General features: G+C 41.3%; 2 protein-coding genes across 3 annotated transcripts in view; one reads left to right on the plus strand and one right to left on the minus strand.

The window, feature by feature from the left end:
• LOC309697331 (uncharacterized protein) overlaps positions 1-27,306 on the plus strand; it is a 521,790-nt gene that overhangs the window by 57,988 nt on the left and 436,496 nt on the right. The gene's annotated exons all lie outside the window — the stretch shown is intronic.
• Positions 1-27,306, minus strand: part of LOC309697329 (solute carrier family 41 member 1-like) — a 41,771-nt gene that overhangs the window by 13,703 nt on the left and 762 nt on the right. The window contains exons 2-7 of one of the 2 annotated variants that reach the window (XM_082519172.1): positions 26,082-26,407; positions 11,096-11,203; positions 5,087-5,158; positions 4,626-4,770; positions 3,221-3,367; positions 1,282-1,426 (exon numbers count right to left, since the gene is read on the minus strand). In XM_082519172.1, the coding sequence (XP_082375298.1) occupies positions 1,282-1,426; positions 3,221-3,367; positions 4,626-4,770; positions 5,087-5,158; positions 11,096-11,203; positions 26,082-26,393 (929 nt within the window). In that variant the 5' untranslated portion in view covers positions 26,394-26,407. Of the gene's footprint in view, positions 1-1,281; positions 1,427-3,220; positions 3,368-4,625; positions 4,771-5,086; positions 5,159-11,095; positions 11,204-26,081; positions 26,438-27,306 lie in introns of both variants that reach the window. The other variant, XM_082519171.1, reaches the window with a different exon arrangement.

The raw sequence follows: 27,306 nt of genomic DNA on the forward strand, positions 1-27,306 counted from the left end.
ATTCTAATAAGCAGCTGTGCCACCATTGGCGGTGAGAACTACAAGGAAGCATTTGTGATAACTGGCAGTGACTCGTTCCCATCGTTGTGGAGGAATTTTGGCTCTCTCTTCTTTTGCTTTTAGGATTTGTGTCACTAGACCACTCCAAAACCTTCATTTTGTCCTTTTAAGCCATTCCGAAGTGGAGTTGCTGGTGTGTTTTAGATCATTGTCCTGCTGTATAATTTGAGTGCCCTTGAGCTTCAGGGCACAAACTGATGGCCAGACATTCTTCTTCGGGATTTTCTGGTAGAGAGCAGAATTCATGGTTCCATCATGGGATTGCTTTGCTGCTTCAGTCATCCGAATCCTGAAGCAGCAAAGCAATCCCAGACCGTCACACTACACTTGGTATACCGTTCTTTTTAATTAAATGCTTTGTTAGTTTTATGCCAATCGTAACGGGACTCAAACTTTCCAAAACGTATATTTTTCCAAAAGTCTCAGCGATCATCAAGATGGTTTATGGCAAATGTGAGATGAGCCTTTGTGCTCATGTTTGTCAGCAGTGGTTTTCTCCCTGGAACTTTTTGTCAAGCGTCTTTTTTATTGTTGAGTCATGAATTCTGACCTAAACTAAGACCAGCGGTTCTTTAGATATTGTTCCGGGTTATTTTGTGATCTCCGTGATGAGACGTTGGTCTATTGCACTAGCTTTGGTAGGTCAGCCACTCCTGTGAAAGTTCACCACTGGTCCAAGTGCCCTCCATTTGTGGACAATGGCTCTCACAGTCACCTTCATTCTGTCAAAGTCCCAAAGTCTTAGAAATGGCTTTGTAACCCTTTCCAGACTGCCACTGGATATATGTCATTGATTTTGTTGCTCAGCTGTTTCTTTAGATCAGGACAAGATGTGTTGCTTGTTGAGGTCTTGCAGCTTCTTCACTCCACTTCTGGGAAGATTGGCAGTTAAGTGATGGACATCAAATTGCTGTGGAAATGACCTTATAGTATTTCCCAGATTGATGGGCAGCAACAATAGCTCCTCTCAGATGATTGTTAATGTCTTTCCACTTTGACACATGAATGATCCAGATCTCTATAAAGTTGCTCACACTTTATAGGGCTAAGCAGCAGCCTGTTAATTCTTATAGGAGAAGTAAGAGTAGACTTCATACGTCATAAAAAATACTTTTTAATAGGCCTGTATATGTGCAAGAGCCATAAACACACAAAAAACAAATCTATTCACATATAAAGTGCTGTTTATTATTATTCTAGATTAAGTGTTTGAGTGTCTACCTGCTAATGGACATGGCCACTATTACGGGCTGCCATCCTGAACGGAGAACCTCTCTGATCTGAGGGCTTTGTCGGGCCACCAACACCCAGACCGGGATGAGACAGAGAAAGACCAGACACACCATAGGTGACAGGTACCATATGTCTAAAAAAAGAGAGACAGAGAGACAAAGACATTATACTGAAGGTCTCCAAAGAAAGAAAGAAAAAAAGGAGACAAATCCAGTCAGTTATGGGCATGTCTGCATGGGTATGAAAAATGTTATTCAACACAACATTAAAGGCTTTACAGTTTTATACTACATATACAGTAAGTCTGTGATGTAAATGATACTGGCATTTTATCCCCCCTGTACACATACATGACAACCCTCTCAATTTTTCCGGGAGAATCCCGAATTTCAATGCTCCTCCCGAAAATCTCCTTGAGCCACCACTCTCTCGAATTTCTCCTGATTTTCCACCCGGACAACAGAATTGAAAAACCATATCCCAGAATTCATAGCGCGGCCCAGCCAATTCCAGTTTCCAACAATGGCGGCAGCTACTTAGAGTAATAAGAGTAATATTTAAAACTTTCTGGGTCACAATATAAACTTTTAGCATATTTTCAGGCGAGAATGTAGCTGTGTAAACTTTAAATATCTGAACCGACGAGAACAGCGAACTCCCAGCTCATCGTTTTCAAACCCCCGCGGTATTTCGCTACTCAGGTTAAACATGATATATAACTCACTTAGATAACCTAAAAATGTTATTGTTTGACTTATTTCAGTGTTTTTATTTGTTCCTGAGTAAATCGGTTTGGCTGAGATTGAAGTTATTAGATTAGAATAGATTAAATAAAACTTTATTAAACCCTTGGGAGGGTTGCTCCGGGGTTTTCACACATATGTACATTTACATCACATATGCCAAATAACTAGATGCAGAGGAACACATCTATAATCACCCTTTTTTTGTGTATCAAAATGTCTCAGGGTGTCATTTTGATACACAGTGCACACACACTACAGTGTGTGTTGTGTATACACAGTGCATTCTCACAGTGTGTGTGGAAAAATCTGCCTTTTGCTGCCATCTTCTGGCAGAAAAAAGTCAGTTAAATCTTTCCTTCCAAATTTCAAGGGCACCAAAATACCCTGTATCACTTGTTTTTCACTTGTCACTGGCAGCCACCAGTGCTACCCCTCAGCCTCCCAGCCGAGGGCATCTATGGTATAAATTTGAAAACCTAGGCGATTTCCTTCTTCAGTTATTACACTCACAAGACTATCAGAAAAACTGACCTCTGACCTTGTCCAAGATTTCACCTCATCTAAGATTTTTAGTAGCAGCACCAATGGGATGAATTTAAAAAGCCTGTGTTGCCTCGTTTGAAGCACCGTGCTACGCAGCTCCGGGGCCACAACCGTTATCTCAAACAATAAACTGTGTTAAGGCCGTGGCTTGTAACACAACACCCATTTACTTTCTGAGAGATGTCATTTATTAACAAAAAAAGAAAAAAAAGAAAACATGCAACCAAAACAGATCAAGCACAAAGGCTGGGTCATGAAGGAGAACAAGTGGGTAGAGCTAAGGAGGCGAACAGCCACAAACCAAATACTTCACAGATCACCAGAGGGCGACACCTAGGACATCACATCCAAACAAACACACACAGACATTAACAATAGCAGTGCTAGTGATCTGTAATATTAGAAACTAATTTTATTATTATTATTTAATTTTTTTGTAAATTCTGGATGCTGATCTGGACATACTCCAAAGGTCAATTCTAAGCTGTGTGAAAAATGAAATTTTTAATCCAGCCATAGGTTTGTGAATATAAGGAAAAATACGCACAGTTAAAAGTAAAAAAAAGCCAGGAACTTTAGTGAAACCCAGTGAGCTTGAGATCATATAGTTGCTACTGACATCTCGGCTTTTTCCTCACCTTTATACTCATAGAGCGCGCTGCTGACCCCAGCCAGCAGGGACAGGGTGATCAAATCCCCCAGACTCGCAGCAATGGGAGTGGCCACATTGTCAGGGTTGATTCCCACTTTCCTCGAGCCGATGATCACTCCAATCATCACCAGGCCTGCACAACAGAGTGTGAAGGGACAGAAACACAAAAGACGTGAGACGCTTACACTTTCAATCAACATACGGGGAAAACACAACTGTAGAAAGAAAGAGCCAATTCAGCTTCTTTCATCATGTTTGTGAGACAACAGAATGCTGACGGAAGCTTTTAGCTGGAATTTGTTCGTTTTTCTATATCAACAAAGACAACTGTCAACACGCCAACCTGTCTCACAGAGTGATAGCTGGCCTGGAAAGAGAAAAGAAAAACAAAAGGGTATGAGTAAAAAAACGAATTACAGAGAAACTGAAATGACAGTGTAGAGAGAGACAGTGACGAGGTTTCCCCTGCAGAGCAGAAAATGAAACAAGGACAGTTTTGTTCCTTCACGCATCAGTCCTGCTTAACACCAGAACACTTAAGGTGAGCATGAACTATGGATTATTCGGGGAGTGCATGCTGAGACGGGTAATATAAGGACAGGCGCACAGATGAAAGCTGTTTGATTGAAATTTGTTTCACAACAATGAGAAGCCACCCTAAAACACTGTCAGAATAATAACATTAGCTTGTATAACTGTCAAACTGTTACGTATTGTTTGTTATAGTTACAACGAATCACATTCACACCTAGCAGCTTAAATTAAGACCTTAAAAACGGTAGCATCTGCATGGGTGTGTGTCGTTCTGTCTGTCAACATGACAGCTTGAAAAGTTTTTTGTGAATTCTGAGAAAACCTTGTGGGAGTGTGGAGTGGGGTCATGTTAACAACCTATTAAATCCACCGAGGTCTTCAAAGTCAACTTTATTTATTGGTTGAAAATTGGCAAAAAGCCTTATAGCATAGAAACTATGATTATTACACGTGTGGTGTGTATTGCCCACATATAGAAAGTCCTGTATAAAGATTAAAATATCATGACACATTTGACCTCTGACCTCAAGTTCAACAGATTGATCTGAAGGTCAAAGTGATAATAAAGCTATATAGAGCTATTTAGAACTATGTATCTTACATCCAATCAGAAAGTTCCTCTGTCAGGAGGTACTGATGGTGCCTTTTTTATGTGTCTAGTTTGACTATCATAACATCATGAAGAATGTGAGTACAGCTGGTACTCTGGAGTGAATGCTTCATCTGGTTCTTCTAGTTACAGCTTCCGATTTGACCCCTGACCCCTAAACGAAACTGTATGCTTGGGTGACTATATGCTAGAATAACTGACTGTTATTCGAATTTCCAAATAAAGAACATCCCCGCAGCTTACTTACCTAAAGACAGAGCAGCTACAAAGGCGGTGGTGATACTGCTGGCGCACAGGACAGCTGCTTGTTCCAGTTCAATGCCTCCTCTGGAAATCGCCCCTAAACAAATTGCTGCCACTGCGGCGAGGAATCCTACCACTGTGGCCTGGACCTGCCGAAACAGGACAGAGCACAGCAGCGTCAGGCCCCGGCTACAGTAGGATAGTGAATTTAACATTCAGAACACTGACGGACAGATGTTGGAAGCAGCAATTTTTATGAGTGAATATTTTTTGGCACATTTTTCTCCGAAAAATGGCTTCAGGAATCGTTTAGCCTAAAAAACTGAAGTGGAGTGAGTTTGTACTTAAACACAATGCAGAGAGCAAACTGAAGACAGGAGTCCTGAACTTCTGAACAGTGACAGTCCAGCCCATTATTTACTCTTTTCATATTTTGGGTGTAAATTTCTCCCCGGCATACCTTACCTGAATAAGTGCCAGATTGCTGCACACCATGGTCCATTGTTTATCAGGGTCATCCATTTGGCCTGTGTTAGCCTGCAAACATGGAGTCATGATTCATATGTTGAGGCAAAGGCTCTCACTCAAATAACACAGGTCTGAAAGAAGAAAGTTTTTTGTTAAGATATATATATATATATATATATATATATATATATATATATATATGCACTGCTGTTCTGCATAGGCCTGAACCCCCTCAGTGAGATCATTAACAAGACTGGCTACGGATACCGACTACGGAACGGAGCAGTTGTCAGCCACCTCCTGTACATGGATGACATCAAGCTGTATGCCAAGAGTGAACGAGACATCGATTCACTGATCCACACTACCAGGCTATACAGCAATGACATTGGAATGTCGTTCGGACTGGAGAAGTGTAGTCGGATGGTAACAAAGAGAGGGAAGGTAGTCAGAACTGAGGGGATTGAACTACCAGAAGGCAACATTGCAGACATAGAGGACAGTTACAAGTACCTGGGGATCCCGCAGGCAAATGGGAACCATGAAGAGGCCGCTAGAAAGGCTGCAACCACCAAGTACCTGCAGAGGGTCAGGCAAGTCCTGAGGAGTCAGCTGAATGGTAAGAACAAGATCCGGGCCATCAACACGTACGCCCTGCCCGTGATCAGGTACCCTGCTGGGGTAATAGGCTGGCCAAAGGAGGAGATAGAAGCCACTGACATAAAGACAAGAAAGCTCCTTACCATGCATGGAGGGTTTCACCCCAAGTCCAGCACCCTGAGGCTGTACGCTAAGCGGAAGGAAGGGGGCCGGGGACTGGTGAGTGTCAGCACCACAGTCCAGGATGAGACAAGGAACATCCAAGAATACATTGGGAAGATGGCCCCAACTGACCGAGTGCTCAGTGAATACCTCAGGCAGCAGAAACCCAAGAAAGAGGAGGGAGACGAGGAACCATCATGGAAGGACAGGCCCCTGCACGGTATGTACCACCGGCAGATAGAGGAGGTGGCTGATATCCAGAAATCCTACCAGTGGCTGGACAAAGCTGGACTGAAAGACAGCACAGAGGCACTAATCATGGCAGCACAAGAACAAGCTCTGAGTACAAGATCCATAGAGGCTGGGGTCTATCACACCAGGCAAGACCCCAGGTGCAGGCTGTGTAAAGATGCCCCAGAGACAATCCAGCACATAACAGCAGGGTGCAAGATGCTAGCAGGCAAGGCATACATGGAACGCCATAACCAAGTGGCCGGCATAGTGTACAGGAACATCTGTGCCGAGTATAACCTAGAAGTCCCGAGGTCAAAATGGGAGATGCCCCCAAGGGTGGTGGAGAATGACCGAGCTAAGATCCTGTGGGACTTCCAGATACAGACGGACAAAATGGTGGTGGCTAACCAACCGGACATAGTGGTGGTAGACAAACAGAAGAAGACGGCCGTAGTGATCGATGTAGCGGTTCCGAATGACAGCAATATCAGGAAGAAGGAACACGAGAAGCTGGAGAAATACCAAGGGCTCAGAGAAGAGCTCGAGAGGATGTGGAGGGTGAAGGTAACGGTGGTCCCCGTGGTAATCGGAGCACTAGGTGCGGTGACTCCCAAGCTAGGCGAGTGGCTCCAGCAGATCCCGGGAATAACATCGGAGATCTCTGTCCAGAAGAGCGCAGTCCTGGGAACAGCTAAGATACTGCGCAGGACCCTCAAGCTCCCAGGCCTCTGGTAGAGGACCCGAGCTTGAAGGATAAACCGCCCGCAGGGGCGCGCTGGGTGTTTTATATCTATATATCTATATCTATATATCTATATCTATATCTATATATCTATATCTCTATATATATATATATATATATATATATATATATATATATATATATACACATATATATATATATATATATATACACATATATATATATATATATATATACACACATATATATATATATATATATATACACATATATATATATATATATATATATATATATATGTGTATATATATATATATATATATATATATATATATATATATATATATATATATATATATATATATATATATGGCAGCCTGTTCTAACGTTTGGGTTTGTGGTTTATTGTTAGCACCTGACAACTTTTTGCTTCTTATTCATAAACTCTCTCCATACTCTTTCACATGATACTTGCGTTGATGGCAGAAGAGGCTTGTAGTTTTTGGTGACTGGCAGAGACCAATTTGCGGCATAATTTCATAGGCAATGAAAAATATCTTGCAGTAAACAGTGTGTTTTGCAACAGCATGACATAAATGATAGAGTATAATATGAAAAGGTAGATGTTTTAATATCATCATCCAATGTATCCATCGTAGCCCTATTGGTAAGTGTGTGTTTCTAAAGCAAGGGTGTCCAACTCCAGGCCTCAAGGGCCGCTGTCCTGCAGGTTTTCATTTTATTTCATTTCATTTATTTATTTATTTCACACTTGGTAAAACAGATCAAACAAACCAACCACACTTTCTATCAACAAAGCACTACAACCATGTGTGAAAAGGAGCAGGAAGAAGAAAATATTCTTATTAAACCCTGCCAGGCCTCATTACCAGGCCTCTCGTGAACTTCAAGACATGTTGAGGAGGTAATTTAGCCATTTAAATCAGCTGTGTTGGGTCAAAGACACATCTAAAACCTGCAGGACACCGGCTGTTGAGGCCTGGAGTTGTACACTCCAGTTCTAAAGCCTCTCCACCAGAGGCCTGGGAGTTTGAGGGTCCTGTGCAGTGTCTCGTTGTTCCTAGGACTGCACTATTCTAGACAGAAACCTCTGAGTTGTGCAAAGAATCTGATGGAAGCACTCTTCCAGTTTGGGGGGTTACAGCTCCTAATGCTCCTATTACCACTGGGACCACTTTCGACTTTACCCTCTACGTCTGCCCCAGTAACTCCTTCAGCCCCTCTACTCCTCTATTGTTGCTGTGTGCTGGGATTGCCACATTTATCACAACTGCCGTCTTCTGCTGCTTGTCAAGCATCACTATATCCATCTCGTTCGCCAGGAGCTGCTGGTCCATCCAGAACTCAAAAGTCCAACATGACCTTACTCATATTGTTCTCAACCACCTTTGGTGGTGTCTCCCATCAGGAGTTGGGGACTTTTATTTCATTTATGGTACAATTATTTCTGTACACTGTCCCAATCACTACACTACAATTGGCTACAACCTTCTATTGTGTGTTGGATGTCTCTGGGTCCACATTGCACAATCTGGAACTTGGGTCCAGCTGTGTGTGTGACTCCTGCCTCAATGGATCTGGTCCTTGGGACTTGTTCTGTGCTGTCCTTTAAGATAGCCTTTTCTAGCCATTGATAGGACTTTTTAATGTTAGCCATGGTGCATCCTAGGCAGGGTCATTCATGATGGTTCCTCCTCCTTTACCTCACCAACTTCTGTCTTTAGCTGCTTGAAGCTTTCTTGTAGCAGCTCATCTAACATGTTCTGGATTATGGCTCTGACTCTCTCTCTCATCGTTGTTCGTAAAGCCTTAGGGCGCTGGACTTTGGGTGGAAACATCTATAAGTTATAAGGATTCTTTGTTTGGATTTGGCATCTACTTCCTCCTGTGGCTAGCTCATTAGTGTGACTGCTGATTAAGCATTCACAGTACTGAGATCCGAATCTTTCTTTAAACACAATTCAACACCATTACCACACGCACACACACACACACAGCAGATATTCTTCAAATATTCTAGTTTTTCATTTGCGGTTCTTCAGTTGAGACATTTAAAATGAGTCTTTTTTTTTTCAAGGGATTTAAAGAATATGAGCTTTCAATATCCATTCAGATTTTTTCAACCTCTTTTTCTAATGTACATTTAAAAGCTATTCAGCTACTTTCCAACCTTGAAACTTCTTCTGTGTGAACAGCTTTCAGCAGTTCTGCACTTTGGCTTTCGGGTGAATGATTATGTGTATTTCCGCTCATTCAACAGTTTTTTCACCAAAGATTCAGCAATCATAAAAATTCACCTCAAATCACTCAACTGTCAGCATTCACACTGCACTAACATTTCTATGCTTCACTTTATTAGTACCATTTGTTGGCACAGAAGTCTCACAGAAGTTTAGGGGAGAAGCTACATGGTTCCAAAGGCACCATTCACAACATATTTTGATAATAAATGTTCTGCTCATCTTCTGAAGCTTACACCACTACCTAAATCTCAGAAATGCTCGTTTATTATGATACTGAGGTGAATCATATACAGTGGCTTGCAAAAGTATTCGGCCCTCTTTGAACTTTTCCACATTTTGTCACATTACAGCCACAAACATGAATCAATTTTATTGGAATTCCACGTGAAAGGCCAACACAAAGTGGTGGACACGTGAGAAGTGGAATGAAAATCATACATGATTCCGAACATTTTTTACAAATAAATAACTGCAAAGCGGGGTGTGCGTAATTATTCAGCCCCCTGAGTCAATACTTTGTAGAACCACCTTTTGCTGCAATTACAGCTGCCAGTCTTTTAGGGTCTGTCTCTACCAGCTTTGCACATCTAGAGACTGAAATCCTTGCCCATTCTTCTTTGCAAAACAGCTCCAGCTCAGTCAGATTAGATGGACAGCGTTTGTGAACAGCAGTTGTCAGATCTTGCCACAGATTCTCGACACCAGACAGGTCAGGGATAAAGTTATTGAGAAATTTAAAGCAGGCTTAGGCTACAAGATTTCCCAAGCCTTGAACATCCCACGGAGCACTGTTCAAGCCATCATTCAGAAATGGAAGGAGTATGGCACAACTGTGAACCTACCAAGACAAGGCCGTCCACCTAAACTCACAGGCCGAACAAGGAGAGCGCTGATCAGACATGCAGCCAAGAGGCCCATGGTGACTCTGGACGAGCTGCAGAGATCTACAGCTCAGGTGGGGGAATCTGTCCATAGGACAACTATTAGTCGTGCACTGCACAAAGTTGGCCTTTATGGAAGTGGCAAGAAGAAAGCCATTGTTAACAGCAAACCATAAAAAGTCCCGTTTGCAGTTTGCCACAAGCCATGTGGGGCACACAGCAAACATGTGGAAGAAGGTGCTCTGGTCAGATGAGACCAAAATGGAACTTTTTGGCCAAAATGCAAAACGCTGTGTGGCAGAAAACTAACACTGCACATCACTCTGAACACACCATCCCCACTGTCAAATATGGTGCATCATGCTCTGGGGGTGCTTCTCTTCAGCAGGGACAGGGAAGCTGGTCAGAGTTGATGGGAAGATGGATGGAGCCAAATACAGGGCAATCTTGGAAGAAAACCTCTTGGAGTCTGCAAAAGACTTGAGACTGGGGCGGAGGTTCACCTTCCAGCAGGACAACGACCCTAAACATAAAGCCAGGGCAACAATGGAATGGTTTAAAACAAAACATATCCATGTGTTAGAACGGCCCAGTCAGATCTAAATCCAATCGAGAATCTGTGGCAAGATCTGAAAACTGCTGTTCACAAATGCTGTCCATCTAATCTGACTGAGCTGGAGCTGTTTTGCAAAGAAGAATGGGCAAGAATTTCAGTCTCTAGATGTGCAAAGCTGGTAGAGACAGACCCTAAAAGACTGGCAGCTGTAATTTCAGCAAAAGGTGGTTCTACAAAGTATTGACTCAGGGGGCTGAATAATTACGCACACCCCGCTTTGCAGTTATTTATTTGTAAAAAATGTTTGGAATCATGTATGATTTTCATTCCACTTCTCACATGTACACCACTTTGTGTTGGCCTTTCACGTGGAATTCCAATAAAATTGATTCATGTTTGTGGCTGTAATGTGACAAAATGTGGGAAAGTTCAAGGGGGCCGAATACTTTTGCAAGCCACTGTAGATGTTATAGAGGCATTGTATTTCTGAGGAGCTACTCTGAGCTAGAGGATGAGGGGATTATGAGGTTAAATGTTCAATTCGATTTATGCTCATACCACAGATAACATAAGATAATTTATAACATAACCCTTAGACTTTCTTACAGCGGTAGAGAGGCGAGCAGCCAAGGTCATCTCCAGGTTTCCTTTGAGTCCAACCAGAGCTGGAACCAGGATGAAAACTTCTGTGATCACCTTAAACACCTCCCAGTGCTGGAACACACACATTGTGTAATGAGATACTGAATAAACAATTACAGAGCAGTGCAAAAAATACAAAACCAAAGCAAACATTCCTACTAATTATGCCTGACATATTCCCATTATAAAAACAACTGCACCTGATTAAACTTCTTTATGGAATTACGAAAGACAATCAGATATTCTAGACTAACCCAGTAGCCTACTTTCTGTTTCCACTCCTTTGAGCATTCGCCGCCACGCCATACCGTGCAGCTTCACTGGGTTTAGAACACGTGCAGTTCACAGAGTCCGCCTCATGATGGTTTAGATCTTTAAATAAATGCGATTATACAAGAACACAGCTACAAAGAGCAGAATGATGTGAAGATGTGACAGCCACGTAGGGAGGGAAGGAAGGAAGAGTGGAGGGGACTGACAAAGTAGGTCAGTAAAAGTTTGATAAGACGTTTTGTTAAATAGGTGACGTAGTCAATTATAAAATATAATATAACAGGAGCTAGATATAATATATTATTTATTGCTAGCATGTTTAAAAAAACAGCTTGTGCTCAGTGAAGACTCTATTGTTTTATAGCAAATACATCCTTGTGTGAACTTCAAAAGATTAATTTCTGCAACAAATATAGCTCCCGTCAGAGGGGAGAAATAACCTATGCAGGTGTACAACCACCTACATGAGCTTCTTAACTAGCTGACTCAGCTGATCCTGGATGGCATGTTGAAGAAAACAGAGAAGTTATAGAATTTCTCTTTCTTGCTTTTAAACTTCAGATGTACTCGGAGCCACAGTGTGGGAACCATGAAACTATAAATCTTTAGCTCATATATATATAGTGGGGATCGCATTCCTATAATAAACCTTGCAGAGCCTAAAGTCAACTTGAATTCAGAGTTACATGGAGCCAACAGATTCTAAATTGGCAGCAAGGAGTATGATTAAGCTTGAATGGTTGTCTCTCTGTGGTACGAGGCTTTTACAGAGGACTGGGTTCAAAGGACAGAGCACAATAAGCACAAAAAATATCCAGAAGTTTATTTTAATTCTTTCTTCTCAGACGCAACATCCAAACCAATCGGTCCCCATCACATCTTAAATAACTTATAGTACCACAATATTCTAATACAGCACTTTTCCTCCAATTCTACTTTTAGAAACTCTGAGAACCAAAAGTAAACCTGCAGTCTGAGAGCAGAGATTTCAGCTTTCAGGCCTCGATTCTGTGGAACTAGCTCCTCGTTTGGATTCAGGAGACAGACACCTACTCTACTTTTAAGATTAGGCTTCAAACCTTCCTTTTAGAAAATGCTTATATAGCTTATATCTTTCTATTCTTTCCTTTATCCTCTTCTCTTTCTCCTCACTCCCAACAGGTACCAGCAGAGGTCTGCCCCTCCCTGAGCCTGGTTCTGCCAGAGTTTTCTTTCTGTTAAAAGGGAGTTTTTCTTTCCTGCTGTTGCCAAGTACTTGATCAAAGGGGTCGTCTGAATGTTGGGGTTTCGGGATTTGTGAGTAATAACCTAGTGCCTATTAGATTTATTATTGCAAGATTTTGATATGTGTTGTCAGTATTTACAAAGAAAGCGCAGTGACAAGACTTAATATAAGAATGAATTTAACCTTTATTTGACTGACCCTGTTCTAGCAGAGCTTTTTTTTTTTTTATATTCCTCTGAATTCTCTGGCTGTCATATCAAATGTCAGAAACCCAGTTCCACTGGAAGTTATGCATGTCCATCACTGCCTCTGACTTGTTTCATAAGTGATGAAGTATGTTTATGACATGCCTTCTTCACACTTTGTCATTTCGGTACAGGTCAATCTAAATACCATGCCCTTTCCATTCTTAAAGGTTATGAATCATTTCCATGATGTTCTGAACCCTACAAATGGAGCTACATATTGATGAGCAGTAATTCATTATCTCTCCTGTTTCCAACACCTGGAACACAAATATTAATTAACCCATCAGTTACTGATTACTGTGTGCCAGTTAGCTAGCTTAGTTAACCAGAGCCAGTGGTTTGTCACATACAAGAACGACCCGAACACATTTTTAAATGTTTTTTAACCATTATGAACGTGCTAACTATTGCTCTTTTAAATATTCTGCACTCTCTAGTGTTTGCAACCAATTGGATCATTTCTGCCTCCTGACCTATTTAAACAATAGTGAACAGGTGATGAAGGTGAATGGATCCAAACAAGGGAATAAGAGAACTGAATGTCAGTCTTGTCAATGGTAGAGGAGTGTGTGTGCTGGTGTGAGTGCATCTCTATTCATACCAATTCCTCTCAGGTTCTGGATTGCTAAATCTGGCTGACGTCTGTCATACACAGAGGCTATCTTGGGACATGTCCCACTTCTGCTATAATACTGCTGCTTGACTGTGAGTGCGAGTGTGATGGGACAAAAGCCAACATAAGCCAGCTCAGTGCTACTGTAGACTTCCAGGGACTTTCTAATGTTGGTGCTGTCGCTGACTGATTCAGGTACTTCAGACACACAAAAATGATATTTTCAGAAAATTTTACACTCAAGAAGAATTCAGTATTTTATGCTCGGTCTATAATAACAGGTTTTTCCTTTACTAACAGTATCTCTGTGTAACAAATACACTTCTTTTAGCCAATTACAAGCCAGGTCTCAAGCCAAATATTTGCTGGGGATTTGTAATGTGTTAAGTTTGCTTCATTACATTAAAAGTCTGGTTGCTCATGTTTTGTTATTAATGTTGTACTCTATAGTTTTTCTGGTCCCCTCACCACTGTGACCATTAATGACAAACTGGGTTTTAAAAACAATAGTGACATTTTAAAAAGTACAGTCTGTATTTTTAAAGAGCCCGCAGTGACAAAAAGGAGGAAGCTCAGGTGTGGGTTTTTTTGTGACCGATTCTGTTGCACATGTATTTCTGGGGGTATTATTATGAACTATCTGCAGTGTTGGGGAGTAATGGAATACATGTACCGGCGTTACGTATTTAAAATACAAAATATGAGTAACTGTATTACATTACAGTTACTGTTTAAAAAGGTGGTATTCAGATTACAGTTACTTTGTAATCTGATGTATCTAATCTTATTATAAAATCTAAATCATCCACCAGTCACCTTGACCCTCTTCCCACTCTGTTAGTTAAAGCCTGTCTTCCCTCGTTAGCTCCTCTCATAACCAGTATTATCCATTCCTCCCTGAACACTGGAATCGTTCCTGAATCACTGAAAAAGGCTTCTGTTATTCCAACTCTCAAAAAGCCTGGTGCAGACCCCAATAACTTTGATAATCTTCGCCCTATATCAAATCTCCCCTTTATTTCAAAAATTCTTGAAAAAGTTGTTGCCTTTCAGCTTCACTTACACCTCAATAACCATAATCTCTATGAACAATTTCAATCTGGTTTACGCCCCAATCATTTCACAGAAACAGCTTTGTTAAGGATTACTAATGACCTTCTGATGGCGGCTGATTCTGGTCTCCTATCCATCCTCATCCTTCTTGATCTTAGTGCGGTGTTTGATACCATTTCTCACAATATTCTCCTGAACCGGTTAGCATCCATTGGCATTAGTCATACCCCCCTTGCCTAGTTCACCTCCTATCTCTCAGACCGCACTCAGTTTATCCAATTTAAATCCCATTCTTCAAGTCTCCATCCTGTTTCTGCTGGTGTGCCCCAGGGTTCAGTATTAGGGCCCCTTTTATTCATTATTTACATGCTCCATCTTGGTCATATATTCCGAAAATATAATATACATTTTCACTGTTATGCCGATGACACCCAGCTCTACATTTCTTCTAACCCCAATTCATCCCTCCCACCTCCCTCCCTCTCAAACTGTCTTATCGAGATTAGATCCTGGTTCTCCTCCAATTTTCTTAAACTAAGTAATAAAACTCTATCTTAACCAAATCCCAAGTTTTCCCATTAACATTGAACGTTCCCCCACCCTTCCCTTCCCTCAGGTTAAGAGTTTGGGTGTCATACTTGATAATACTCTCTCATTCCAGTCCCACATTAATTACATAACCCGGTCTGCATACTTCCACTTACGTAATATTAACCAACTCCGCCCCTTCCTTACTTCCCTTAAATTCAGGGAATTTAAAATAGAAAGTAGCTCGTTCACAGAAGGACTGGTAGCTCCCCTTACGATAAGGGCTCAGATCGCGCGAACAGGTGTGGGATTAGAGCTCTGGGTAGCTCCCCAACTGGGTCTAGACTGGGTCTAGAGAGTATTTTAAATTCAGGGAATTTAAAATAGAAAGTAGCTCGTCCACAGAAGGACTGGTAGCTCCCCTTACGATAAGGGTTCAGATCGCGCGAACAGGTGTGAAATGTGTGTGTTTAGTTAGTTTGTTTGTTTGCTTGTTTTAATCAATTTTAAATCATGATTTTTATTTGTTTTTGTTTCTAATGTCTCTGTAAAGCACTTTGAATCACCTTGTTGTTGAATTGTGCTATACAAATAAATTTGCCTTGCCTTGCCTTGCCTTCCCATGCTGCTGCCATCCTTGTCCATAGTCTTATTACGTCCCGCATTGATTACTGCAATTCCCTCTTATTTGGTCTCCCTAAAAGGTCCCTTCACAAACTCCAACTTCTTCAAAATTCTGCAGCTCGTGTCATAACTCGAACTCCGTCAAGAGCTCATATTACCCCAGTTCTTCAGCAGCTTCACTGGTTGCCCATAGAAGCCAGGATAAACTTTAAAATCGTACTTCTCACGTACAAGTATATCCATAAATCTGCTCCTTCCTATTTGTGTGACCTACTCCATATCACCAGTGTTTCCCGCCCTCTCCGATCCTCATCTGCTATTCATCTTACTGTTCCGTCCGCACGTCTTACCACTATGGGGAACAGAGCCTTCAGTCGCTCTGCTCCTCGGCTCTGGAACTCTCTTCCTCCAGCCATAAGAAATATGGACTCTCTTCCCGCATTTAAGTCACAGCTCAAAACACATCTGTTCAAACTGGCTTATTCGCTTTGGTGCTGATTTTACCTGTTGTCAAGTTCTGCTTTGCAATTTTAACTTATTTTATGACTATTGCTTCTTTTATTAATGTTGTTCTTTTGTAAGGTGACCTTGGGTTTGTGAAAGGCGCCCTCAAATAAAATGTATTATTATTATTATTATTATTATTATTTGTTGAAATGAATGGATTACACGGCGGTCTTTTCCTGTTTCATATGTTAGACTATGCTCTTTCTATTTTTGGTAATTCCACGCCGGTGGAAACCCAAACAAAACACCAATTAAGAGGTTCTAATGCCTGTGTGTCAATCTCATGGCCCATGTCACCCCTACTTGCAGCCCGCATAATGACGTGAAGGAATATTTAAAAAAAATATTATTAAAAAAATATTTAATATGAAGGCAATAGGCAGAGTGTTACAGGCATCGCCCTAAAGAATGTAGCCTCATGGGCAGTGTAGTCCGTGCTGCAGGGAGAATGGACTGCCATACCAGTTATGTGTCTGGATCAGGTGACCCTGAACCATTCTTTATTTATGCTGCAAAATGCTGGTTATGCAAAGTTGGTACGTTCCAAGTCTGAACATAGAATGACTGAGGGGAATTCCCATAACAGTACAGAATACCAGGGATGGACATATGACAGGGCAGTGAATACACTGGAGGGTTACCTAGGTAACCAGAACTACTACCCATCAGCTTCAAAGCAATGGATGAGGAACACTTCAACTGTGACAAGGTTTTTTACTTTTAAGGAGCTTGGAAAGAAAAGTGACTGGCCTTCTTTAAGTTTCTTGAAGATGTTTCACCTCTCATCATTAAATTACTATGACCTGGATGACATAAGCCCTTTACTTTTGTTTTTACCTTTTTAAGTAAAGAACTTTGTGACAATTTCAAGGGAGATGCAGTGTATATACAAAGTCATCTCCCTCTCTGGCCTTCTTTTTCTCTCTCTCATCTCCAAACCACTTATTGAATTAACTGTTCAATGCAATCCCAAGGCTCTCGTCTCTCTCTCTGGTCTAAATCTGATTTAGAAAGCTCAGAAAGGTGGATGTAACACAAGACTCCATCTGTTAATCAGAAAAAAGCACTGTCAACAGTGAACCGGCAGAGCTGTGCACACATGTGCAATCACAACACACGCATTTCTTGTTTAACCAGTTCAGGGTTTTTCTTTTAAGGCTCTCAACAACACGGACTGAGTTCAGAAAGCAGGTCAAGTCACAAAAAAGGTAGCTGAGACAAATATCTTATATTTAACTAAGGCCAGCATTAGTCTGAACTAATTCAAGCTTGTGAATACCTGAGGGGCAGGAAAACAAAAAGGTCTTTTTCTCCGACTAGACCGTTTATCTATTCTTCATAGCAACAGCTGTCAATACGTGTCTGTACTCGGTATGCAAATATCCACCCACCTTTCCACAACATCCCACAATCAGAATCTATAAGTGAGGTCAGTCCATTTCTCCCAAACATCCATTAACAGGACTGGGTCTCAAATTTCACTGCTTGTTTTTCAGCACTGGGAATCGAAATTAGTGAAGTAGGGAGCTTGCTCAAATATTCTTTGATCTCTTTGATATTCAAAAGTTATTCCACCTACTCCAATACAACACCACTTTCAGGTTAACCTACGAAAGATCACCTCTTTATAGAAAGAGGGAAGTATGACGTGAAGGTGGTGCCCTTGAGCAACAATCATGACACGATAATCAAAATACTTCCGATGGTACCCAACTCTACACATCTATTCACATTATTCTTGGATAATTACTTGTATAAGGTCCATAACGATACCCGCGGAGACCATTCCAAGTCCTGATATGAGGTATGGTACGATAACCTGCGCCCCAATGAGCCAAGAGCTCTCTGGTAGGAAACCATGTTCTGATCGAGTCAGCTTCCAGGTCACGCCACGTAACTTCTTGCCTTGGTAGCGTAGCTCCAACTCCAGACGAGTCACAACCATGTTGTACAGGAGATTAATCAAAGCACTTAGTTTGATGTTTAGTTATCCCATGGTAAGTGTAACTTCATTCCAAAGGAAAAAAAAAAACTCTGATTAAAAATAAAAAAGGTCTGAGGGGTCAAAATAAAGTAAGGAAGTGAAATACCAAAGATGAAAATAATCAATGAGTTTGTCCTTGGTTTAAAACAGGGGAAATGTTTCAAGCAGTTCCTAAGGCTCTTCCTGAAGAAATAAGAGGCAGCATTTGGGAGCATATATATGTTCTGCTCTCAAGGGATGACCCAAAGATGACAGCTACTTCTTGCATCATTCTTGGCAGTACACAAGATAAACATTCAGCATCCCTTTGAACCAAACTGGAGATCCGATATCTATTCAAGCAAGCGAGACATTCGTCATGTTTTCATTCCTTCCAATCAATGATGTTTTCCCAGGCAGAATCACGTTTAAAAGCTTTAACTTCAACTTGAGGGAGCTGGAGCATGGCATCTTTGGACCAATGGTGAGTCAGCAGTGATGAGGTATCCATTTGCCGGCACCTCTGGGGAAAACAATCATTAACACGATTTCTGATTCATCAGTCAAAATGTTCCACAAGCACAGATGATCCACATCTGCAGTCAAAGTCTTAAGTTTACCCGGCAACCTGCAAAAACTAACATTAAAAATAAGACTGGTTTATGCCAGTAAATTAATGCTGAGCTATTCAGTGGTCCTCCAGTTGTCCTGAACAACTCTAGAATCAAATAAATCCTCTGGTTGAGTTTCTTGTTTGTTGGAGTCCTCAGTTGATAAGATCCAGCTTTAAATCTACTTGACCTCCAGTGTAAAAGGCACAGCTGTATCTTGTGAACCCAGAGCTCAGAGTGACAGCTGAATGAGTGACAGGAGCAAAAAGATGAAGAACAGTCCAAAAGGTCTTGAGAGTTTAGAAGCAGGAGGAAGACTTTATATCTTTGATATACGAGCCTAATCTCTTATTTGGCGAGGTGAGCTCTGTGATGTCAATAGGAGATCCACAGATGAGATGCAGCACACAGTACCACTTGAGCAGACTAAAGTGTTCCTCTCCTCCTTTCAGCATCAGGGTAGTCCTGCTCACTCAGCTCTGCTGTGACGTAGCACAGAAAGAGGCAGGGCTGTCTGCCCTGTGCAAACTCACGAGAGAAACGACCGGCTTTCTGCCACGCACTCTCCCTCTAAGCTATTTTTTGCTGCGTGTCTGCCTCTTATCCTCCCTCCCTCCCGCGTATGGCATCCATCGTTCTACGTCGAACAGTCTTGCTGCATTTCACATCCCTCTTTCAGTCGTTTCCATATCTCTGTATCGTGACTCATTCTTTCCCTCCATCTTTTCCTTCCACTTTTACCTCTGTTCTAGCTGCTATAATCGTTTTGGAACACCGTATTTAAGAGCAAACAAACATACTGTACAACTACTGATTTCCAGGCATCTTTCAGGTCTTAAACTAAAAATCATTCCTCTCAATGCATACTGTTCACAAAAAAAGAAAAGAAAATGTTTTCATACACAATATATTAATTAATGACATGTAAAAAAAACTTTACATGTAAAATCTATAAAGTGCCACATTAAAAATAAGATTACATCATTTGAATACAAGAAATAAGGTTTTGGATTGGTTAAATAGAATTAAATAAATTGCAGTCGCTATAGTCTCAGATCACTTCGACATTGTGTAATAACACTGATGTGTTTCTTCTGGAAACTGCTGAGGTTGATTTGACAAGCAAGGCAACTGATTAGCAGCAAAAATGTAAAAAGCTTATAATTCTTCTTACAGGATGTACATTACTTTGCAAAAGTCTTGAGCCCCATTTCTTTATATTTTGCTTCCAAGGAGCCAAACATCTGACCCACGTTAAACTCATGGACTGAACATACACACACCCACAATGGACAACTGTACCCTCAAACACAATAATAACATGGACTGAACCACCACTCACAACCACTAGCACTTTATATAGCCTCTGTAGAAACTATCTACACCCTCACTTATCTTAACTGCACTACTGTATAGCTCTGTGTAAATAATCATTCTGTACATTCGATAATCTTTAATCCTACAACTGTTTACAACTTGCATAGTTCCCATTTCTGTATAGCTGTATATCCCAGATTCTGTAAAGTTATTTATTTCATATTCTGTATAGTTTTTCATATTTATATCCTGTTCATATCCTGTACATAGCTTGTACTCACTACAGCCTGTACATACTTATAGTTATAGAATATTCACAACATACTTCATACCGTGTACATTATAACATACCATAATAGACCCATTTCTGTAATATACTCACATATCTATATTATTGCTAATATATATTGTAATATATCTATATCACTAAAGCACTTCTGGATGGATGCAAACTGCATTTCGTTGCCCTGTACCTGTGCATGTGCAATGACAATAAAGTTGAATTCTATTCTATTCTATTCTATTCTATTCTAAACACTTATTTTTTAAGGTCGTCTTAAGCAATAGTTCTCCAGGCTTTGTGAAGGTCTTTCAAAGTTTTCCTTCAGACATTGGCTGCCGTTTCATTTATTTTCGGTCCAGCCCTTTGAATTACAGTGAAAACTAAAACAGCAGTGGGATGGGTTTCAGTGTTTCAGTGAAGATAAAAGACACTTGCACTTACACAGCAGGGGACACTGGGTAAGACTTGTAATGACTGCTAATGGTAAACTCTTAGCCTAGATATCAACACGATTGATGCATCACTGGCCCATTTGTTTGCTTCAAGTATTCAAAGAATTTATAACTATAACAGTTTCTGGGAGCCTGTCCAACTAACATTTAAGTCTCATTTAACCACCATAACTGTAATTTAAAGAAGTCAAATATTGCATGTTTGCAATAGTCTAATGTATGGACGATCTAATTTCACATTTTATGGAGCGAGCTTTTATAGAGCTCTAATTTGGAAGCCAACCAACAGAACAAAGAGAAGCTGACACAAATGGCACTGCCTTCGTCTGTCCATCCATCTATTCATCTTCTTCCGCTTATCCAGGGCCGGGTCGTGGCGGTAGACCTCCCTCTCCCTGACCACCTCCTCCAGGTTATCTGGGGCAACGTCAAGGCATTCCTACGCCAGCCAAGAGATATAATCTTTTCAATGTGTCTTGGCCCTAGGGCCTCCTCCCAGTGGGACCAGGCCAGAACACCTTACCGAGGAGGCATATAGGACGCATCCTTGTAGAAGCCCGAACCACTTCAGCTGGCTCCTTTCGATGTGGAGGAGCAGCGGCTCTACTCTGAGCTCCTCTCGGACGGCCGAACTCCTCACCCCATCTCTAAGAGAGAGGCCAGCCACCCTTTGGAGAACGCTCATTTCCACTGCTTGTCCCCTCATAGGTGAGAGTGGGGACGTAGATCAGCCAGACAATCGGGAGCTTTGCTTTTACGCCTCGTTCTCTCTTTACAGCGACAGACATCACTGCAGGCGCAGCACCAATCCATCTGTCAGTCACCCATTCCCCTCTCCCGTCAGTTGTGAACAAGACCCCAACAAATTGCATGTTGGATGTAATTGAAAGACAGGCCAACAGGATGTGATTGTTTAGACAATAGCTACCATCACAGGCCACAGTAACAATCGTTTTTGCTGATAGTGTAGTGTTGCTGTCTTTATCGACATTTTAGATCGGCTACTCTCCACGTCCTTGTGCGTCCGCTGTGCTTTGAGACACAGCTCCCAGCCAAGCTCATGACTAATCTTCCATCTGATGCAGGAGGGAAACTGATACTGTAGACTGCAGAGTGGGAAGAAATACTGATGAGCTACAGATGGAGTAAAGGGAAGTAGCCATATGAGGACAGACGTATGCTTATCAGTGGAGGACAGAGGGGAAGAGAGAGACCAGCTCATCATAGAGCAGACAGCAGTGTGTCTGATTTCCCTCAGCTCAGATGGCTGCAGACTATAAGCCAGGGACACCTGGCACAGGACAGACACGACTAGCTCAAACTCATTATTAAATGTACTATCTCACTATTCCCACCTTATATTCCTATACTGTATCCTACAGTATGATTCTATACCATTGTGTAGAAAACAGAGCCATCAGTCAGTTATATTCTTGAGGTATTTTGACCAAGGATATTACTGACATTTAATTAAGAACTGATGGGAAGGTTAAAGGTATAGTCACAAATTTTTGAGGTCATTTAATAGAAAAAAAAAAGTATCCTATAGTCTATGTACATGTACAGCAGTGTGTAACTACATTTTCAAATAAACTGCATTCTCATAAACATGTAATGAATCTATTAATAATATATAGGAGTGAGTTTGCAGTTTCTGGAAGTCATCATTTTCTTCCAACTAATGGTGTTTTACATAAATGGTAGAGACAGGCCATGTATGTAGTATGCCAAATGGGGACTAGAAGAGAACTTGTTTTATCATCTGAGAATGGACCCCCTTCATCAAAGAGATAACACCACTTGCAACTAAATAAATCTTCATCCTCTTCCTCCTCACCTCAAGATTAATCTCCTAAACAGAACTCACACTCTAAGACATGAAAACTTGCATAAACATGCTTATTTATTCCCAATACTGTTGCAGTGACATATTGCCAGTAGATCAGACATGCGACTTTCCTGTCTCTGGAGAGTTGACAACGAGCCGGGTGAACAACAACAGCTGATTTTAAGGTAACATTATGCCAGCTAATGTTAGATTCAAGTGTCATAAAAATCACACTTTTCCTCTGATAAACATTTTGATTACATTCTCACATTCTACGAACGTTTATTCCCTAACTGTACGAGTCTAACAATGTTAAATCCACGTTAGATTCACTAGCACAAACTAAAACTATCTATCAGGATATCTTCAACAGCTCACCTTAGTATGGCTGTCATCAGTCAGAGGTGAGCTTTACTGACTGACTCGCCTGTATTGAACTCCTTTTACAGTTTTACAGCTACACATGGATGCTTCTCACCCAGCATTGACAGCTGAGATAAACAGAGGTCTGATTGCCTTCCACAGAAAGGAAAAATCTCGATTATAGGCATAAGCTGTTGTGTAGTCGTGGCAGTTATGATATAATGTACCCTAAAACATGATGTTAGGTTTTTGAACATAGTGGAATGTTTTGATCTCTCTTAGCTAACTAAAACATGTTTGTCCTACAGGAGCCAATGTAGCAAGGATTATGCACTTGAATTGGGAGAGGTAAGAAAACAGAACTGCAATACACTGATATCTAGCGCAGAAAGATTTTATACACTGTAACTATAAAGAGGGGTACTATTAAGTTATAGTAGTCTTCTAAGTTCACTGCAAATCACATTGTGCAACGTGGATCTCATACATTTGGGTAGGACATTATGTTTGATGCACATACAACATGTAATAATATTAGCCCACACACCGGCTGCTATCTCTTAACTATTGATCTACACTGTTACATGCTACTGAAGATGTAATAGTATCAACATATTCACCAGGGACAGCAGCAGCTATGCCCTGGGGTGCATTCAACTCACTCAAAAGGCTATTTTGCCCATCCAGTCAGTTTATAACTTCTGACATTACTGGCCCAGTGTACACCATGTTAACATGATCAGAGATACTTAAGTCAGAAGAAGATGGCTTTATTGCTCTGAGCCAGAAGACTATTTCAAGGTAACAAGTACACAGAAGCATACACACAGTCCCACCACCTGTAACAAAAACAAACAAAAATACACACTTAGACGAACAACCTGTTCTAACCGGTGCAGATGAGTCACTATGTCGCTCATGTTGTTATTTATTCAATACCATAAAGTCTCTGTGTACTGTCCAGTTTTTCATTATTGTGACGCTCTCTCTCCTTACGTTAACACGTTTAACGTGAGAGAGTAACCATCTGGGTCATTACTGACGTGTTTTGCTGTGCCTCTGGTCTCCTAGCTCTTAAATCTGTCAGAGATCTTTCCTTACCGGAAAACAGCCTGCCACTGTGTGCATAGATTTACTGTCTGCTAAGAGACGCCTTAATATTCTGTTGTACATTACATGTCAGACAATGTGAAAATAACTTCCCTGTACAATAAACACTTACTTATGAAGTACTTTATATGTAAAATGAAGGGAGACAAATTTTGATGTTTTCCCCCTTCACGATTTCCTATTTTGTCACACTTAAAAGTTTAATACTCTGTTAACTTAGATCTGTGAAGCCTGCAGTTCTTTAATGTTCTTCTGGATCCTTTTGTAACACCCAGGATGAGTCGGCGATGTGCTCTTATCTCATTTTGGTCAGCCAGTCACTCCTGGGAAGCTTCACCACTGTTCCATGTTTTCACCATTTATGTATAATGGCTCTCGCCGTGGTTCACTGGAGTCCCAAAACCTTAGAAATGTGCTATGATGTGTTCCTTTTTAAGGTCTTTTAACCTGCTTCACTTTGTCAGACGGTTTCTATTTAAGTAATTTTTTCATTCAACAGGACGTCCAGTAGTGGTGCAACGGATCAAAAATCTCAAGGTTCGGATCGGATCACGGTTTTAAGTCACGGATCGGATCAATTTTCAGATCAGCAAAAAAAGAAAAAGACAAAAATTTAACATTTACTTATTCACTTATTGAAGTATTTTTTGCCTGTTAAAAACATTCAACTCAAGACTCATTCCACGCAATTATTCAAAAAAATTTATGGTTCAATATAGGGCAGTACAGTCTTTGTATCTACCACTCAATTCAATTTTATTTATAAAGCGCCAAATCACAAAAACAGTTGCCTCAAGGTGCTTTATATTGTAAGGTAGACCCTACAATAATACATACTGCTCCTTATATCGCACTCCGCTGTGATATGATGAGCAGTCACGGTCACGTAGCTTTCCGTCGCTACACCCATTTGTAGTAGTTAGGGCAACAGAAGATGCCTGGGACAGTTCAGCCATAACTTTAATCTTCTCCTGCTCATACATGCTTGGAACGATTTTTCCACTAAAGTGGTCGCGCAACGGGATATCATAGCGTGGCTCAAGCACGTTCATCATAGTTTAAACCCCTTGTTTAGCACAATGGAATACGGCCTCCTGTCTGCAGCTAAACACCCCAATAGCTTTTGTAATAGCTTTAGCCCGGTCAGATTGGGCAGCAAAGGGCTGCTTAAGTACCGCAAACTCCTCTGCTCCGCCACTTGGACCGCTAGCGCTGACCATAACTATCGCTTTTTTTTTTCTTCTTTTTCGAATCTTCGGATCACGTGCGTGCTGAACCGTGGAGTGGGATCGGTTCGGATTACGGATCAACCGTGATCCGTTGCACCACTAACGTCCAGTAATCAAGCCCAAGTGTGCTTAGTGAAACTGAACTCAGCTTTCCAAAAAGTGTGGTTAATCACAGTTAATTTATGATTTAACAAAAGGGGCCATTTTAACAGGACCAGGTAGTTTTGGGTAACTTTTCTCCCTTAATCAGTGAAATCAGCATTAAAAAAAACTGCATTTTGTATTTACTCGAGTTATCGTGGTCTAACATTAAAATGTGTTTGATGATCTGAAACATTCAAGTGTGACAAATATACAGAACACTAGGAAATCAGGAAGGAGGCAAACACTTTTTGACACCACTATACCTGTGTTTTAGGCACTAAGAAAAAAAATGGTCAGGTTTTATTCTGGGGGTTTAAAGAGGGTCTAATAATTGTATCCTTTGACATAGCTGCTACATTTACACTGGGGTAAATCTAATCATAGTTTTTGTACACCATCCCCGAAAAAAATCATCTTGGAGAGCGGTGATGCCAGCATCTGATGAGGGATTCAAATGAGCAGCCTGAAGGTTTACCTGTCAGCTAGTAGGCCCCAATATCCACTATTATGTTAACATACTTCATGCTTTTCCACTCTAAATATGTGATATCACTCTCCAAGCTACCCTAAGGACCTTACCTGTACAATGTCCAGCACCATGCCAGCCATCACCATGCCCATTCCAGCTAGCAGGTAGGGAAAAACCACCTGAAGACAGATGGCTATGGATGTCTCTTCCTCTACTTTGGCAACAGGCACTTTCTTCCTCTCCTCCGTAGACTTTTTAGGTGGAGGTTGCACGACTGGGGGGAAGATGAACTCATCTTGCCCGTCTAAAGTGCTTGCCAAGCTGGCACTAGGACTCCCAGTGGGACTCTTTCCCTTGGAGCGGGACTTCTTGGTCTTTTTCCTCTGGCGGGCCTGTTGTGGTGGTTTATCCTCCCCAGGCATGGTGACAGCAGTGGCTGTGACAAGTAGGGTTGTGTTAGTTTAATCTGGGAACACAGAATAGATAGGGACAGTAAGGGTCTAGTTTGGCACAGCTTTACCATCTAAAAATGTAGAGATAACTGCGTCCAATCTTTTGAATTCATCCACTCCACCAGGATGATGTGCCAATCAAATCAAATATGCTTTCCATCAGCTGAACAGAGGATTAGCTCTCATATTTTGCCATGGAAGGAGACAACAGTTTCTATTGGTGATCCTTCACTTTGTTATATCTAGCTCTATTTGGAAAGCATGCTGAAGTAACATATATAGTTGCACAAAGGGAGAAAAGCACCATATAGTTTGGATAAAGTGTATAGAACAGCAAGAAATGTAAGCTCTACACATTCCCACCACTGTTAAACTAATGTGGCGGGGCGTGGTCGGCGGTGCCGCTGCAGGGGAGGCAAACGCACCTGCAGGGCATCCGTAGTCACGCCTCGTCAGGTTAAAAGTGTGCTGGGTCCTGGATTCCAGTTTTGTTGTTAGTGTTCGGCTGGCAGCTGGAAAGTTTCAGCCGTGTGTGTTTGTAAACAGCGACCGATTGTGTAAATAAAGTTAATGCTGAAAAGCAGAAACATGTTGCCGGTCTGCCGTGGTTATATCACAGCTAAACTCTGCTCTTCCTTTTATTTGCCTTCTGTTTCCCCTCAGCTTTCAACTGAGCGTAACATAAGGCTGAGCCTGGTTCAGCGAGAGGTCACTTCCTGTTAAAATGGAATTCTTCCTTCCCGCCATCGCAAAGTGCTGCGTATAAGGGAGCCTCTGATTTTGGGCGCTTTCTAATATTGTAGAGTCATTATCTTGCAATATACAGCTCACAGAGGCAACTGTTGCAGTGAATTGACACTATATAGACAATAGGTTAAAGCTT

This window comes from Aulonocara stuartgranti (genome assembly GCF_965226115.1).
Source record: "Aulonocara stuartgranti genome assembly, chromosome: 20".
Taxonomy (NCBI): domain Eukaryota; kingdom Metazoa; phylum Chordata; class Actinopteri; order Cichliformes; family Cichlidae; genus Aulonocara; species Aulonocara stuartgranti.